Below are 16813 nucleotides of genomic sequence, written 5' to 3'. Positions count from 1 at the left end.
GCACAGCTTTTATATATAAACTACTAATTCTGATTTTATACCTGCAACTACTTCTTTTATCTAACTCTCACACACTAAGCCAATATTTTTTCTCCTCTAACTCATCCTAGGGCCAAGCACAGAACAAATCTAGACTACCCCTATAGCTCAGAGTCTACTAAAATTATTCAAACTATCTAATCCTAAATTTGTCCGCTCTTGCATGTCCTGCACTCCCCATTACTTCCTGCAGAGAACAAAATAGAGGCTCTGGGCCATGTTCTCCCTTTGCCCCTACTGCCTCCTGACTGACCCAGGTGCTTCTCCATGGGGCATTGTGTGGCATGTCATGCTTTCTGTTTCTAAGGATCTCTGAATTTCTTCTGTCATGATAATCATTTCTGCGTTGTATGCCTGCATGTCCATAACTGATTAAAACAAATTCCAGGTACATTTTAATACAAGTGAAATTCAAAATTAAAATCAATATCTTTTACAGTAGTACCAAAAAAATGAAAATTTTCAGTTTACATCTCACAGTATATGTGTAGAATCTGTATGCTAAAACCCACAAATACCGATGAAACAAATCAAAGAAAATCTAAATAAATGCAAAGATATAACATATGTATAGATTGGATCACTGTAAGAAGTAGGAAGATTGTTAAAATGTCAGTTCTTCTGAAATTGAGGTATAAATTTAGCGCAATTGAAATCAAAACCCTAACGGAAACTTTTTGTAGATATGGGTAAACTAATTTTTAAGTTCATGTGGAAAGGCAAAGAAATGAAAATAACCCAAATATAAATATATGTGATTAAAATAGTGTAATATTGGCAAAAGGAATGATAAACAGATTATTGGTAAAGAATCAAGAATCCAGAAAGAGACCTATGTGGTCAATTTACTTCTGGAAAGTTGCAAGGTAATTCAATCATCTTTTTAATATATAGTGCTAGAATAATTGAATATTCATATGCAGAAACAAAATCTATGATCCATACTTTACAGCTATAAAATTATAATAATGTCAAATGGACCAAAGACCTAAGTGTGAGATGTAAAACTATAAAAGTCATCAAAAAAACCCCCAAACAAACAAACAAACAAAAAAACTCTTTGTAACTTTGGGTTAGTGAAATAGTTCTTAGATATGATATTAAAAGCATGATTCATAAAATAAAGTTTGTAAAACTGAACTCTATCAACTTTAGAAACTTTGCCCTGTGAAAGAAACTACCAAGAGAATGAAAAGACAAGCCATAAACTGAGGGGAAATATTTAGAAATCACATGTGTTACAAAGAACTTGTATCTAGAACATACTAACTTTCAATACTTAACAATATTAAAAAAACAACCCATTTAAAAATGGACTAAATCTTTGAAGCTCATTTTTTTCTAGTCATTAGGAAAATGCAAATTCAAACCCACAATAAGACACTGCTATACACCTGTGCATTTGTCTGCATTTCAATCAGACTGACATTTTCTTGTATGTATTATATACTTCTCTGCCTATCTTCTGACCATGTCACTTTAATCTGGAATGCTTTTCCTTCACTTCCTTCATCTGCAACTCTTATTGATCTTTTAATTCTCAACCTGGCCACCATCAATGACAAAACAGTCTGCCCTTGGACCCCGACCCTCACTCTCTCAACCTAGGTCTGAATTAGGACCTTTGTAATATTGTGATGATGGGCACTCCATTTTTACCTACCACCTCATCTATCAAATATATAGTGCTAACTTGTTTAATTAGAGGTTTTAGTACTCTCAACTTAATCTCCATGAAGTCAGAGACTGTATTCTTCAAGGTTACATCTCCAGAAATTAGCACATTGAAAAATATATTGAATGAGTGAATACATTCACATAGAAAAGTCCCATGAGCTCTTTCATGTAAGCTCAGCCTCTGCTTGAGATATACTGACCCTTCAAAATTAAAATCCTTTTCTTTCATCAGAGGAAGTCCTGGTTTCTCTAGGTAACTTGATCAGCTCACCGAAGTTAGACGCCTTGGCCTCCGAGTTAGTATTCTAAGCCTTAGGACCTAAGGTGTCCTCAAATGATAATTTTTTTTATCACTGGCTACAATTTTTCCTGAGGAGAGAGTCTGTGTAAGAAATTGACGTTGTGAATGCCTTTTAGCTAAGGACTAAGCTGAGACTACAACAGCTCTGTCCTGAGCTAAAAGGCATTCATTTCTAACACCATGGTGAAGGTCTCCTCCTGAAGGTGAAGTCCCTGGTCAATCCAAGTCATAGCTTTCTCAGCATTGTAGGCACTGCTTGAGAATGGTGCTCTGGTTGTCTTTATGTGTATGTGGCCTGCATGCCAGTTCCTCCTTGTGTCCCACCAAACCTTGATTCACAAAAAGTGGAAACAAAGGTTGCATCAGCATCATGTTAATACCTAGTATCTGTATATACTTTTCAAAATGCTTTCAATATCTTATGCCATTATATAAGATTAGTATTTTTGAAGGCATTGAGACTGTGACTTATTACTATTGTATTTATAATGGTATTTGGAGTATATTTGGAACTTGATAAATATGATTCATAGATAGATAGCTTTAAAATTCATGACAAGTCTTTTTATTTCTCCACCAAATATATTTCATTTCAATGTTAGGGCAGCTGAAGTCAATTACCTCTGTACATGAAGTCTTCTGCTGGCAATGAGACCTTAAGAAAATTATAGAATCCTATGTATCTTGGTTTTCTCCTCTATAAAATCAGATGATGCTACTCAGACTGTAGTGGGACTGAGAGGAATATATAAGACAATGTGAATGTGAGGAATAAACAAGCTGGTGTGTATGTTGCCACTGCACTTGGTCTCGTAGAAGTTGCTAAGAGTTTCTTAATCTACTTAACACGTTAAAATGTAAAACTTTGTGTACTTCTGCTTTCATATCTTTTGTTTTCAGAATTAAAAAAAGACACACTCCAGGGGAAAATAAAGCCCATCTCAGGATTCTTAAATCAATAATCTTTATGAGAGATGTTCATTTGTCAAGTTATCACCATGATAGAACAAAGAGAAATATCTTTAAGTCGAGTTGATGCTGGATTATGAAAATAATGAAGTGAACATTTTGGCAATGAATTGAAGGAAAGAATGATCCTTTACTGTGGTCTGGTGATATTATGCTAATTTAGAAATTATGGATGCTGGTTTGTCACAGAGGTTTGTTTTGTTCAAATTTCTGGTCAGAAACCTCACGTGTTGGTTGATGTTTACAGTTGCTGTTTATAGTTGCTGCCTTCCCTAGTCTGTTCTTGGAAGATTTTCCTCATTTAGGAGGGAATACTAATTGGAGTTTAAAATGTCCAGAGAAACATGTGCCCAGCTTTCTGCATGGATCCTTAGCCAAGGTTTGAAAAGTGGTCCCCTTTGAGCTCTGACCTGGAGAGCTAAAGGCATCAGCAAGGAGGTGTCCTGTCAGGAAAAGTGGAGGCCTGGGCACCTATACCCCCTGTGGAATGAGGAATAGGAAAGCCCTGATGTTGTGTGCCTCCCCTGCCTCCTGGGAGAAAAGGGAGCTGCTGGTGAAGCTGCCTACACATATTCCAAGCTTTCCACTTCTGGTAAGTTCTGGTTGTGAGAGAGAAATCATTGCTAAGAGGCTGGTCAGTGAAATAAGATCCACTGAAAAGCAGCCCACCTTACAGTGTTTGGGGGGTTGAAGGGAAGAAGGAGACATGATTTTGGGAGGTATGTGCTCTGGTCTTCAATAAGGAGTCTGGAGTCAAGGCCAACCCTTTCTTTTTTTTTCTAGAGGAGGACTGCATTTGGGGTATGGAAAAGACTTATTAGGGCGTGAAAAATGTCTTACTTATATAGGAGATGCTGGGCAGAAGAATGGGAAGAAATAAATAAGAATTGTAAAGAATGCAATTAGGTCATGAAATCACAGACTATGGTGATGTGCTCAAAACCACTGCATATTATTTGAACACATACAGGCCAAGTATAGGCCAAATGCACTTAGATTTACATATATGGAGTAGCAGGCAACCATCAGTGATCAGCATTTCAGTTATCTTTTCATCTCGGTTGGCTGCACAAGGGGGTGGTTTAGATTTTACTTCTTTCCAGTTCCAACATTCTGATACTGTATGCAGTTCAATGTAAAACCCGGCTTGAAAGCTATGCTTGCCAAACGATAGATTTTCTGGGCAGATTTTCAACTTTTGCATATCTAATTACGATGTCTGTTTTATGTGTTTGCGGTACAAATACTGGGCGGTTCCTGGAAGCGTGTCTGTGAGTGTTCATAACTGTATGTAAGATAGACAGGTAAAGTGTATACAACAGAGGCCAAGAACACCTGCCATAGAGTACCTACTGGGGTGTCTGTACCACATCCTTTCTGAATACACTGTTAGCACATACACAAAAGGGCCGATAGGCCGGCGCTGGTGCTGGATATGCCCAGTACTCGTGCTGGGTGTCGGAAGGATGGGGCCGGCGGTAACAAGAATCAATATATATTTACGGTGGGGGCGGGGAGTGGGGTGAGGAGAAGCTGCAGGGCGGGGCAGCGCTAAAGAGAGCGAACCCGGCTTGTGGTTGGTTCCGGAGTCTGGTACCCACAGAGGAGCAGGTTAGGAGGGAGGGGATGCGGGTAGGAGGATAAAGCGATGAAGTGTGCTGCGTTACAGTGCATCAGGCGCTGTTGTTGGAGCTGCAATACGGTGCGTCTCTGACTCAACCGGCCTTCTCGCTCACATAGTCACGGATCCGCGAGCCACCGCTCGCCCCGGGCACCTGGAGTGAGGCAAGAACGGCTGGACACCCGAATACCCCCGGCAGGTCCCCTGCTCCCGGCGCGCCCTGCAGGGCACTTGCGCCCCCCGGCTCTAATCTGCGTGCTGACGGGAGCATGATCTGTGCCCAGGCAGGGGCTGACAAGGTAAGCGGGCGCCGTGCGGGAATTCTACCTGCTGTCCCTTCCTTCTCCCTTCTCTGGGCGGCTTCCCGGCTTCTCCGGTGGCCCGGCAGCGCCCTTTCTCCCCGGGGCCCATGATCCACCCTCCTCCCGACCCTCTCACTCCTCCCGAGAGGTTCAATTGTCAGCCTGGGGCGCGCCGCCGCCCAGGCCGGCAAGCATCCTCGGGTTGGTGACTCCGGCTCGGTTTCATCAAGCATATCCGGCCCTTCTGTGAGGCTCGGAGAGAAACAAAGAACCCCCCTAGAGAGTTCGTAGCGCCTCCCCCACCCCAGCGCCCTCCCAGTGACGAAGAGGCATCAGGGGAGGGGGCGGAGAGACCTACGTAATCCCCCTTCCCAGCCCACACCCACCCCTTATGAACCAAAGCGGTAGATCTAGGTTTTGCTTTGGGCTCCTTTTTAGACAATTATGTCCCAAGCAATGCCCACGGCTAGCGGAGCGAGAGCTCACAGGCCGAGCAGGAGCTTGTGGGCGTTTGCTCAGCAGGTGCGTGGCGGATCCGGCCCTTGGTCCCCTGGGTAGTGACAGGAGCAGAGATATGCTGCGTGTGTGCTCCTCTAGAGCCTCTCTGCCCCAGGGCGGCTGCGACGCTCAATCGAGCCTGCCACCTAAGTTTTAGCAGGAGCAGCCCGTCCTGTCACTTGCGAGCTGTACACAGGCGGGGAGGAAGTCTCAGGGGAAAACGAGTCTGGTCCCTTTTTGGCAGGAGATGAGCTTTCTCCTCCTCCCACATTCCCAGGCTGTTACAATACAGCAAAATCTGGGGGCTCAAACAATGTGATCCTTCCGTTCCACCCTTCTCCAGTGCCTTTTGATTGCTCTGCGGCTTTGACGTCCCAGTTACCTTGGCCCATGTGCAAAGTGTGGTCTGTCTGTCTTGCATTCAGAGGCTAGGCACCATGACTTCCCTGCCGAATGTCAGCACTTGAGGGAAGCTGGCAGGGGCACAGGCTATAGAAATGCCCAGCTTCCTGTGGTTCCCGGCACAGCGTGCACCAGTCTACATTGGGCCCACACCAGATAGCATGTGGATATTTTCCTAGTTGCTGAAGATATTATTTGACTTTGCTTTAGTTTTGTGCTTACTTTTCTTGGGAACTCCAGTGATGCAATTTTCCCTATGTTTTTATTTTTTTCTCTTTGAAAATAAAACAAGGCTGTCTTCAGCAGAAATAAATATAGAAGATAGGCCTAGTTCAAAGACTAAGCGAGGCATCTTCCTCTTTCCCTGGGATTTAAGCGTAATTTAGGAGGGCAGATGCCCTACCTGAAAAGGCCGGCCTTTAAAAACACAGCAGTGTCTTGTTCAAAGCAGGTGGCCAGATCTGTGTTTCTCATCAGTGGACTAGCTCCAGCTTTGGCTGTTTGGGTAATTCATTCTAGATCCGGGATTCATTTTGAAAATGTGTTGTCCACTAAGAAGGGATTACAGTCAACATGTCTACACTGGTGTGTGGTAGATGTGTGGTAGGCAAATAAAGTGTGATAGAATGCCCTGGTGCCCCTTCTTTCTGTTTGCTACCTCCTCTGCAATGTGGCATTGGAAAAATATAGTACTATTTTAACTCCTAGATCTATAGGACTTCGAAGTGTTTAATTTAATAAACCACGTTCTGACTAATTCTGGAATCCCAATCTAGTGCAGTTGACAGCTTTATGTAAGGACAGTTCCCTTTTTGTCTGGGGTAGTTATTTCATGAAGGCAAATTGCCTAAGTTTGTTTAGATCGTGACATTATTGACTTGGTAGGAATATTATATCCTTATCCAGAACCACCTATCAATGAATCAGTACAGAGGGACTGCAGCTGCTGTAATCTGTTTGTGTAGCATCATTTTATTTTGTTTACACCTCTGGCTTTTCAAGACGAATGTTTTAAAAATAACTTTAAGCTTTACCTTTTATGATGATTGCGTTGGTTATGATTGGCTGGATATAGGAAATGCTAAAAGACCAAATGCGATAATGGGAAGACAAGCTACCACTTGCCATCCCTTACTTACTTGTAAAATGAATAAGTTGGACTGTTGATTTCTGTAGTTTCTTCAAGTTTCAAAATTGTACGATAATGATAAAAGAGTAGGAAAAGTTACACAGTTTAGCAAAGCAAATGATTATATAAGCAACCTATATAAATAAACCAGGGATCGAGTCCAGAATTTATAGTTTATTTTTATATCCATAGTTTTTTTTTTTTGTCCCAGTATCTGCATTTTTTTTTTTCATAAATTAAATTAACCAACACCTCAAACAGGTCGTTTTTTTTGATCCAATATAGCAAAATATTTTGTCAGGTTTGGGGAAGAGAGAAAAATGCTGTAATTAATAGGATAACAGGTTATCTCTTTAATTGGGGATTAGTTATATATTCTAATCCTGTCTTTTGTGAATAATCGAGAATGTAACTCATTTCCAATGATTTTTGTTTTGTTTTGAATGAAGGTCTCTAGGTAGCTGTTTCGTCCTACACAGCAGTTGACAATAGTGTCTGACTTACTTTCCCTGATAAAATTTAGTATTGCTTATAAAACTTGCTAGCACTGTTACTTGTTATAAAAATGATTGAGGCAACAATTATTCTAAACAAGCAAGTAAAGTGTTTTCATATGTTTATAGTCATTTGTACAATTTAGGGATAGTTGAAATATTTGATCGTTGGTTTATGCTTATCCACATACTTTTTCATAATAGTGTTCTAGTTTTTTTTAAAGTTACAATCAAAATAACATCCTGCCAGGAATAATGAATCACTCCCTCTCTTGCTTTCCCACAGCCCTTTAATCTATACCATTAAGACAGCACTTATCATATTGCAATTATAGAAGTGGTGAATGGGCCACAGCCCCTTGTCTTACACATGGTATGAGTGTCTTGAGGACAAGGACACCATTAAATTTATCTCTCATCTCTCCAGCACTTTGAACTTTGCCCAATTCATGGCGTATTTTCTCAGGAATGTCGATTGAGTGGATTTCAGGTCATAAAAAATACCATCTACTTGTTTAGGCAGGAGATGGATGAGAATTCTTCTCTTGTTAGTCATATGGGTAAATCAGAGAGGTTATGTAAGATGCTGAGGAGCACTGGCAAGCCATGACTCAAATCCAGGCCTTCTACTTCACTGTCTCCAAGAGAGGCTACACCCCACCCTCAGTAGAAAATGAGGTAGACTGCAAGTTGAAATGCCGCAGATTTGGGTCCTTTATTTTTAACCTGAATAACTTATATTGTCCATTTTGACAAAATTGATTTGACAAAACTGCTCTGTCTTGCTGTGGCCTTAGAAGGAAATTTGTTTGGCCCAAGCACTCTGTCCTCTAACCTGCAATTAGGCAGAAAGAGTGAACTCTCTTCTGCCCTTCTCCTCTTTAAGTGCTTCTGAAACAACCCGATAATTCGACCAGAGACAGCCATCATTCCTGGTCAGCCCACTCTGACAGAGTTGCCCAACAGTTGTGTTAACAGGCATGACGTACAGACAGAGCGACCCTTGCTTCTCTGCCCTCATCTCCTTCCTTTCCATATTAAAAATGTAGGGCAGGTGACCATTAGGAAACCATGAAGTTCAATACCCAAGTATCCTTTCTGTAATGCATCCCTGGGCATGTTTGATGTTCATGGCCTTTTATAGAAAATAGAGTGAAAGTTTCAATGTGGCTTTTTTTCGAGTCACTCTTCCTCTCTGAGATTTAGTTTCTTCTTTATAAGTAGCAAGTTGAACCAGGTAATCCCAAAGGTCACTTCTAACACCATGATTCTGTGATTGTTTTTATTGATTTATTCAACTGAACCAACTGGAGGACAAAAAATAGTAGTGATAATTTAACTTGCCTATTTAACTACTTAAGGCTCTGTGTGTCAGCTGCCACTCCTGGGTTATCTAATTATTTCTTTGAGTCTCTGTTAATACTATTCTCTATAAATACAATAATTTTTTGTTATTTGTAAAACTAGATTTACTATGTTAAAGGAAAAGGTATGTGGCATTTCCTGTTCCAAAAAGTATACAATTCCCAACTCCTATATAAAATATTTAGGATTTTAGAGTTTGATAGTCAAGTTTCCAAGTAAAGCTTTTCTTCTCACCATGAGTGTGTTTCATTCTCACCATGAATATGTTTCAAAGCTGAATAACTTGAAGTCAAAAGTGTTCCCTGAAATTTATCCAAAAATGTCCCTTTCCATTTCTTTCTGCTTCCTCACTTTCCTCTTCTTTTCCCCTTCCTTATCTCTGTCGACCTCCTGTCACATCCATAAAACATACGTCACTAATATGACTACCCATCCATCACCACCCTACCCCACCAAATGCAAATGCAGGAGTCATAACCTTCCTACTTGTCTCAACCTTTTCTATTTTCTTCATGAACATTGCTTCTCAAGTTTAGAAATGAAGTTTACAGGCAGACTGGTTCATCTGATGATTCTGTTTATAGTAGACATGTATTTCTCACAGACTTTCTGACCACCAGACATTTGTGTCTTAAAATCTCTTTAAATACTTGAGGTAACAAAGCGGCATATAGATGTTTTATTATCCCATATCATAATGTTTGGATGTGTGGGTATTGGTAAGTTGTTGTCATGTTCTGTGACATGAGCACTGTAGTGAAAATAAGTGGTAGGAGCAGGATATCACTGCTTATTGGCAAAATATCATAAAGACCATTAAGCTCCCAGGTTGCTGGGAAAAACTTCTGGCTTTCCATAGCAACAAGTCATGTGTGATGTTCACATTATTAGTTCAGAACCACACTTTTCCTGATTTATTGGCCCAAAGTTCATAGAGGACTGGAAAATAATGATGTAGTGTACAGATAGGATATTCTGGTGTTATCAGGCATCTACTGCACTGCAATATTTTTGGGAGAAATCAGTGGCTAGAACTTAAAGTGGTTTTGGGGTAGGGGAGGTGGAGAGAGCTGGAAAAGGATTCCATCTGCGCTCATGATGAAGAATGCTATCATGGAGACTTCATTTAGGGTCCCTTTTATATATTTAGTGGAACAGATTTTCCTTTCCACACTTTCTAGTTCTATTTGTGTTGCACAGATGTCAGGAAATATCATGTATGTAAAGGAGGGGAAAAAAGACCAGAATTTACATTCATGGCCAAGGATCGTAATTTAATCATGTCATCCTTAAATTGATACCCACTTAACTTGCACAAATGATTTCTGCATTTGCTTTTGGGGTTAAAGTCACAGCGGTTTGAGAAACAAAAATCTGAGTCCTGCAGCTTATTGAAATTTAGATATTCAGGTTAAGAGAGTAAAAAAAAAGGTTGGGAGACTAGAATTAAGCAGTTGACCTTGCTTGCCTGCTGTCAGTATGGGAGCTAATGGAAACCATCAGCCATTTGTCATCTTCCTTTCTGTAATACACTGACCAGCTGAAAAAACTAAACTACAGGACATATCAATAGATTTTTATCTTTCAAAGGATTTCTCTTTTTCTTTACTGTTATTCATAATTCCTTTTACAATCAAAACTTAAAACTACTTAACAATTTTTTTTCCTCTTGTTTGAGCACAAGTTATTTTTGTGAAAATGAACTTTTCGAAGATGAGAAAAAAATAGTTTTGAGAGTTTTGCTCACATTTTCTCTCCTCTCTTCTGGTGTTGCCTCTGTCCTTGAATAGGCACAGGAACCGTGTGTAAATGAGACAACGAGAGGGAAACTGTTGGCATGCAAATGAGCTATATTACTCTTTACAGATACCCTGACTCCACACCTGCCATGGCATCGATGTTTTGTTTTCTTTTATGGAACATACCTCGAAAACTTTTTTACGCTGGCTTTCACCACTCTTTTCATCTCAGCTTATAAAGACACTTTTTATCATGTAATGTTTGATTTAGACAAAGAATATGTTTACATATATGCCAATTATGAAAAAATAAATAAATAAAAAATACCTGCCATGCAGCCTGAGTTCAGAACAGCATCGGTTCATTTTAAGGTCCCTTTGTGCTCCTGCCTCATCTCTCCTTCTGCCTGAGAACACCCCACCAAGGCTCCTGTTCCTACCCCTCTTTTCCATTGTTCCTATGATGATCACCAGTGGTCTCTGTCTTGTTGAGTACAAGGTCAGTTTTTCTGTCCTCAGCAACACTTTACATTGCACACCATTTCCTCTTTCTCAAGCTCCTGGCTTCTAGGATACCAGAATCGCCTTGTGTTCCTGCTGCTTCCCAGATTTTCTTTCTTAGGCTCTCTTGATGGCCCCTATGGACCTTTACTGAATTTTGACCTCTAAATGATGGAATTCTGAAGGGCTTCGCTTTCAGATCTCTTATCTATATCCATGTGTTTGGTCTCATACTGCCTTCATGCTGATGATCCCAAGTTGATGTAACCAGTATTGACTCATTCCCAGAACATCAGACTTGAATATGCCACTGACGACATCTTCCCTTAAATGCATCTTTTAAATTTATATGTGCAACACCTTGCCAATTTTCGTTCTCCAAACCTGCTTCTCTTCTAGTGTCCTCCATCTCTGTCATTCTAGTTGCTCAGGCCAAATGCCTTTGAGTTCCCTGATTTCTCTCTTTCTCATCCAAATCTAAGTTTCAGCAAATTGCTCTTCTTTCCTCTCACCCCCTCTATCCAGCATGACTACTCCTATCTAAGCTACCATGATCTCTTGACTTGCGCTTGATTCCTAGCCAGTTTCCTGCTTTCCTTGCCATCTGCAATCTATTCTCTATACAGCATCCCAGATGATCATTTATTTGACAAATATTGACTAAATATCTGCTACGTGTCAGGCATTATTTTAGGTGGAGCATAAACAGCACACAACAGCCACAAATCCCTGTATTTTTTTCTCCCCACAATCCGCTATGGTTCCATCCTGCTCATAATGAAATCAAGTCCACATTTGGACTACAAGGCTCTGCATAATTGGGCCTCCAGCTCCTGCCTTACCATTTTCCTCACCCTGCTCACCCCAATCTCATTGCTCTTCCCACATTCCAGGCAGACTCTCATCTCACATGCTGTTCCTTTGATGTAGGTGATATTTCCAAGCTACCTGCAAGCTTGCTCCCTTGATTAATGAAATATCACACCTTTAGAAAGACTCTCCTGTCTACTTGATTTTTTTCCTGATACCACTTAGCACCATCTGATTTGTTATATATTTTCTTGCTTATGTGTCTGTTGTCTGTCTCCCCTTCTAACTTGTAAACTCATTAGAGCAGGGACCTGTTTATTTTCTCAGAGCCTGGAACAGTGCCTGGAACATAATAGACATACTTTCTGAGATCAAGTCCCTTTAGAATCTGCTGGATTAGAGTTTAGATGATATCTTTAGGTCTCCAGCTCCTCTGAGAATACTCTTTTCTTTTCCATAAACTATTTCTCCCACTCTTAAAGGTGGGAGTCGAGAGTCTTCATTACTGTCTGGACATCTTGTTGGTATCAAATCTCTTATTTATTCTGGCTTCATTCTCTAACAGTTAAAGCTCAAGCTTGTCTTTGCTTCTTCTGCAGCACCCAGCAAGTAGTAGTCCATCACTCAATTATCGTTAAATTGAATCACTTACTTGTTATTATTCTCAGGACTTGATAAAACTGTTCTCTGCCCACCAGTTTCTGCCTTTCTGGGACAAATTGACTTTGTCATCTTGAATGCGAGCATATCATTCCTGTGTTCAAAACCCTTGGGAGCCACTAAAGTCTACACAATAAAGAAACAACTCCCTAGGCTGACCTGGAACTCATGTCCCCAGTATGCCCCATTGATCTCTGCCTCAGCCAAAAGGATCTCCCCCGCACTCACCCATTTCCCCATATATGCTCTATGCTTGCTTATACTTATGTATTTTTTTCTTCTGCTGTTTTCTACTCTTAGGTTCCCTACCCCACCCCACTATAAGTTTATCCATTTTAAAGATCCAGCTTAAATCTCACCTCCTGACAGAAATCACTCAGTTTCCCAGTAGGATATGATTCTCCCCATTACTGAATTTCCTGTGGTAGGTATCATTGTATGTCCTTACTAACTCTCTCACTTTTCAACTTTCCTACTAGATGATGAACTGGCTCCCCAAGGTTAAGAGCTGTGTCACATTTATCTTAGTATCCTGAAAACACTTGTCCCAGTGTCTGCCACCACAGATACTTCTCTGAATATTAAGTGAATAGGTGGCCCAAGGAACAACTTAAGAGTTGAGAAGATCTGTATTTTAAGATTTTAAAATGGCATTATGCACAATGTATTTATCGATGAAATATGTATCATAAGGGTAAGTAGAAAGTTGGAAAAGGCGAGCTCCACAAGGATGGGAATTTCTACTTTCTTTGTTAGTTGATTCTCCTGAGTGCTAAGAACAGTGCTCAGTAATAGAATTCAGTGACTATTTAAAGACTGAATGAAGTTTATAGCCTGACAATATCTTAAATTTCTAATGTCATTATTATATAAATAAAAAAAAACTCTCATTAAAGGGACTGGTGAGATATTCCTGAGATCACACAGTTAGACGTGGAATCCATCTTCTCCCTGCTTTCCAGCTCTGCCATGAATAGTGTCAGACCTGAACGAAGAATGCCCCATAATCTTTTCCAAGGTGATGCTCACCAGTGTCACTTTTTTACTAATATCTGAATGACTTCCTTCTTCAGGAGAAGCCTAACATTTTAATCTTCTGAAAGAAGCAACAAAGTAGAAATTTCAGAATTTTAAAGGACTCAGAGACAGTATGATAGGTGACAGCATTTATGTATTCCCACACTGGTTCTCCTTCTGCTTTCGTGGTTCATCATTTTGCAAATGACTGAGCAGATTTGACCCTTGGCTTTGGTGAGCTGTGCTCGGAGACTTTGCTTAAACCTGGTGTCTACCTGAAAAGATGAGGTTGTCAGTTTTTCTTAGAACTTCTCTATGGGCAGAACAATTCACAGTGAAGTCATCCAGTCATAATTTCAATAGGATTTGTTTTTGGCAATGCTGCTCTTCATCTGTACTAACAATTTTCAATAGCAAGTTAGCACAATTTTTTTAAAAATTAAGTTTATTGGGGTAACATTGGTTAATACAATCATAAAATTTTCAGGTGTACATTATTATTTGACATTGCATGTTCTATTGTGTGTTCACCACCCAAAGTCCAGTTTCCTTCAGCTACCATATATCTAATCCCCTTTACCCACTTTACCCTCCCCCAAACCCCCTATATTTGACCCCCTTTACCTCCCCCCTCCTCCTCCACCCCAATCACTACTCTATAGTCCTCTGGTAACCACTAGCCTTTAGTCCATGTCCATAAGTCTGTTTGTTTGTCCTGCTCATTTTTTTCTCTTTAGGTTTATATCTCATGTATAAGTGATATCATGTGATTTTCAACTTTTTCTATCTGGTTTATTTCACTTAGCATGATTATCTCGGGTTCCATCCATGTTGTCACAAATGGCAGTATTTCATCTCTTCTTATAGCTGAATAATATTCCATTGTATATATGTACCACAGTTAAGTTAGTACAATTTTTGATGAGGTATCTCTCATAGGAACTTTGAAAGCATTCTCCATCCTTTTGCTGCAATCAAGTAAAATTTATTATTTTTTAGAAACATACACTCAGATTGTGATGTGACAGGCTTGAGAAAAATAACAGAAAGTCACAATTTGTTATTTTCATTTTTTTCCCTGGAGAGAGGGAAAATATCATTATATGTATAATGAATGTTAAGAAGGCTTAAAACTTCTAAAAAGAAATTTGACCAACGGACTCAGAATACAAACCAAAATAAACATGCATTATATGTGTGTATATATGCATATATTTATATGCAAATATATAATATATATACACACATGTATGTGATGTATAAATATATATTAATTCTGGTTTATTGTTAAATAATTTTTCAGTTATTCACTTAGAAGACATTTTTTGAACTTCTATTATGTGTCATGTATTGGTTTGTTTGTGGGATTTTTCAATCTAGACAAAAATCTACTTATAATTTAATGTGAAAATGTGCAAAAGATATAGCAGAATTAAATTCCTGGAGGAGAAACATCTAGTTTGAAAAGGCAAATTAAAAAAAGTTGTGTCCTTTAACAATGATTATTTTATTTTTCTTGCTATTAATGGAGCATCTATTATGTACCAGACACTGGGTTGGGAATTGGGTTCCCATGATAAATGGAGACAATCACATTCCTTGTCTTCACAGAGAGGTCCTCTAATTTAGGATATTGCTTCCAGGGAAGCTACTCATAGTTTAGTCATTAAATAGAACATCACCCTGTGAGGGACTTAGAAATCATTATGATATATTTAGATTAAATTTAATTTCTCCAAAATCAAATGGTCCTATCATTGATCTTAAGCACCTTGAGAGCCCACTGCTATATGAACATATACCCTCAGGACTTGAAGTTTTGCCACAAATCTTTTTTTCCTGAGTGGTCCAGAGAATCTTCTGAAGCAGGAAGCACTTTTTAAAAAATAATTTTAAAAATATCAATTATAGTTGGTGTACAATATTATATTAGTTTCAGGTGTACAGCATAGTGATAAGACATTTATATAACTTATGAAGTGATCACTCCAATAAATCTAGTACCCCTCTGACACCTTACATAGTTATTACATTATTATTAACTATATTCCTTATGCTGTACCTTATAACCCTATGACTATTTTGTAACTACCAATTTGTACTTCTTAATCCCTCCCCCTTTTTCACCAACTCCCCAACAACCTTCCCATCTGGCAACTATCAAAATGTTCTCTTTATCTATGAGTTTGTTTTTGTTTTGTTTGTTTATTCTGTTATTTAGATTCCATATATAAGTGAAATCATATGTATTTGTCTTTCTCTGTTTGATTTACTCACTCAGCACAATACCTCTAGGTCCATCCCTGTCATTCCAGATGGCAAGATATCATTCTTCGTCGTCTTCTTCTTCTTCTTCTTTTTCTTCTTCTTCTTCTTCTTCTTCTTCTTCTTCTTCTCCTCCTCCTCCACCTCCTCCTCCTCCTCCTCCTTCCTCTTCTTCTTCTCTTCCTCTTCTTCCTTCTTCTCTTTCTTCTTCTTTTGGCTGAATGATACTCCATTGTATATATATGTACCACCTCTTCTTTTTCTACTCATCTATTGAGGGACACCCAGGTTTCCAACGTAGCTAGGCTATTGTAAACAATGCTGCAATTAACATATAGATTCACATATCCCTTCAAAGTAGTGTTTTGGGTTTGTTTGGATAAATGCCCAGAAGTAGGATTACTGTGTCTTTGTCTCATGTGACAACATTTCTTTTAAAGTTTATTTTGTCTGATATAAGTATTGCTGCTCCCAATTTTTTTTTTAATTTTTATTTTCATGAAATATCTTTTTCTGTCTCTTTATTTTCAGTCCGTGTGTGTCTTTTGTTTTGAAGTGAGTCTCTGGTAGGCAGCATATATAAGGGTCTTGTTTTCTTATCCATTCAACCACCCTATCTTTTGATTGGAGCGTTTTCATTTGAAGTAATTATTGATAGATATGTAGTTATTGCCATTGTATTATTCATATTTTTGATCTTTGTTTTTCTTCTTCTTAAAGAAGTCCTTTTAACATTTCTTGTACTACTGGTTTGGTATTGATGAACTCTGTTATTTTTTTTTTTTTCTTGTCTGAGAAGCTCTTTCCCTATCCTTTAATTCTAAATAATAGCTTTGCTGGGTAGAGTAATCTTGGTCATAGGTCTTACTTTTCATCACTTTGAATATTTCATGCCAATCTCTCCTGGCCTGCAAAGTTTCTGTTGAGAAATCAGCTGACAGTCTTATGGAAGCTCCCTTGTGTGTAACTAAATGCTTTCCTCTTGCTTTTTAAAAGATTCTCTCCGTCTTTAAGCTTTAGCATT

General features: G+C 39.1%; 1 protein-coding gene across 1 annotated transcript in view; it reads left to right on the top strand.

Moving 5' to 3' along the window:
* The first annotated feature begins 4557 nt into the window (after positions 1 to 4557).
* The window catches only part of HECW1 (HECT, C2 and WW domain containing E3 ubiquitin protein ligase 1), a 469328-nt gene continuing 457072 nt past the window's right edge, over positions 4558 to 16813 (top strand). The window contains exons 1-2 of the mRNA XM_039849134.1: positions 4558 to 4597; positions 4727 to 4906. Of these exons, the coding sequence (XP_039705068.1) occupies positions 4877 to 4906 (30 nt within the window). The 5' untranslated portion in view covers positions 4558 to 4597; positions 4727 to 4876. The remainder of the gene's footprint in view (positions 4598 to 4726; positions 4907 to 16813) is intronic.

Source organism: Pteropus medius, unplaced genomic scaffold (assembly GCF_902729225.1).
Source record: "Pteropus medius unplaced genomic scaffold, Ma_sr-lr_union100, whole genome shotgun sequence".
NCBI classification, from domain to species: domain Eukaryota; kingdom Metazoa; phylum Chordata; class Mammalia; order Chiroptera; family Pteropodidae; genus Pteropus; species Pteropus medius.
The sequence above is the reverse complement of the archived record's forward strand: the minus strand, read 5'-3'. Positions and strand labels throughout refer to the sequence as shown.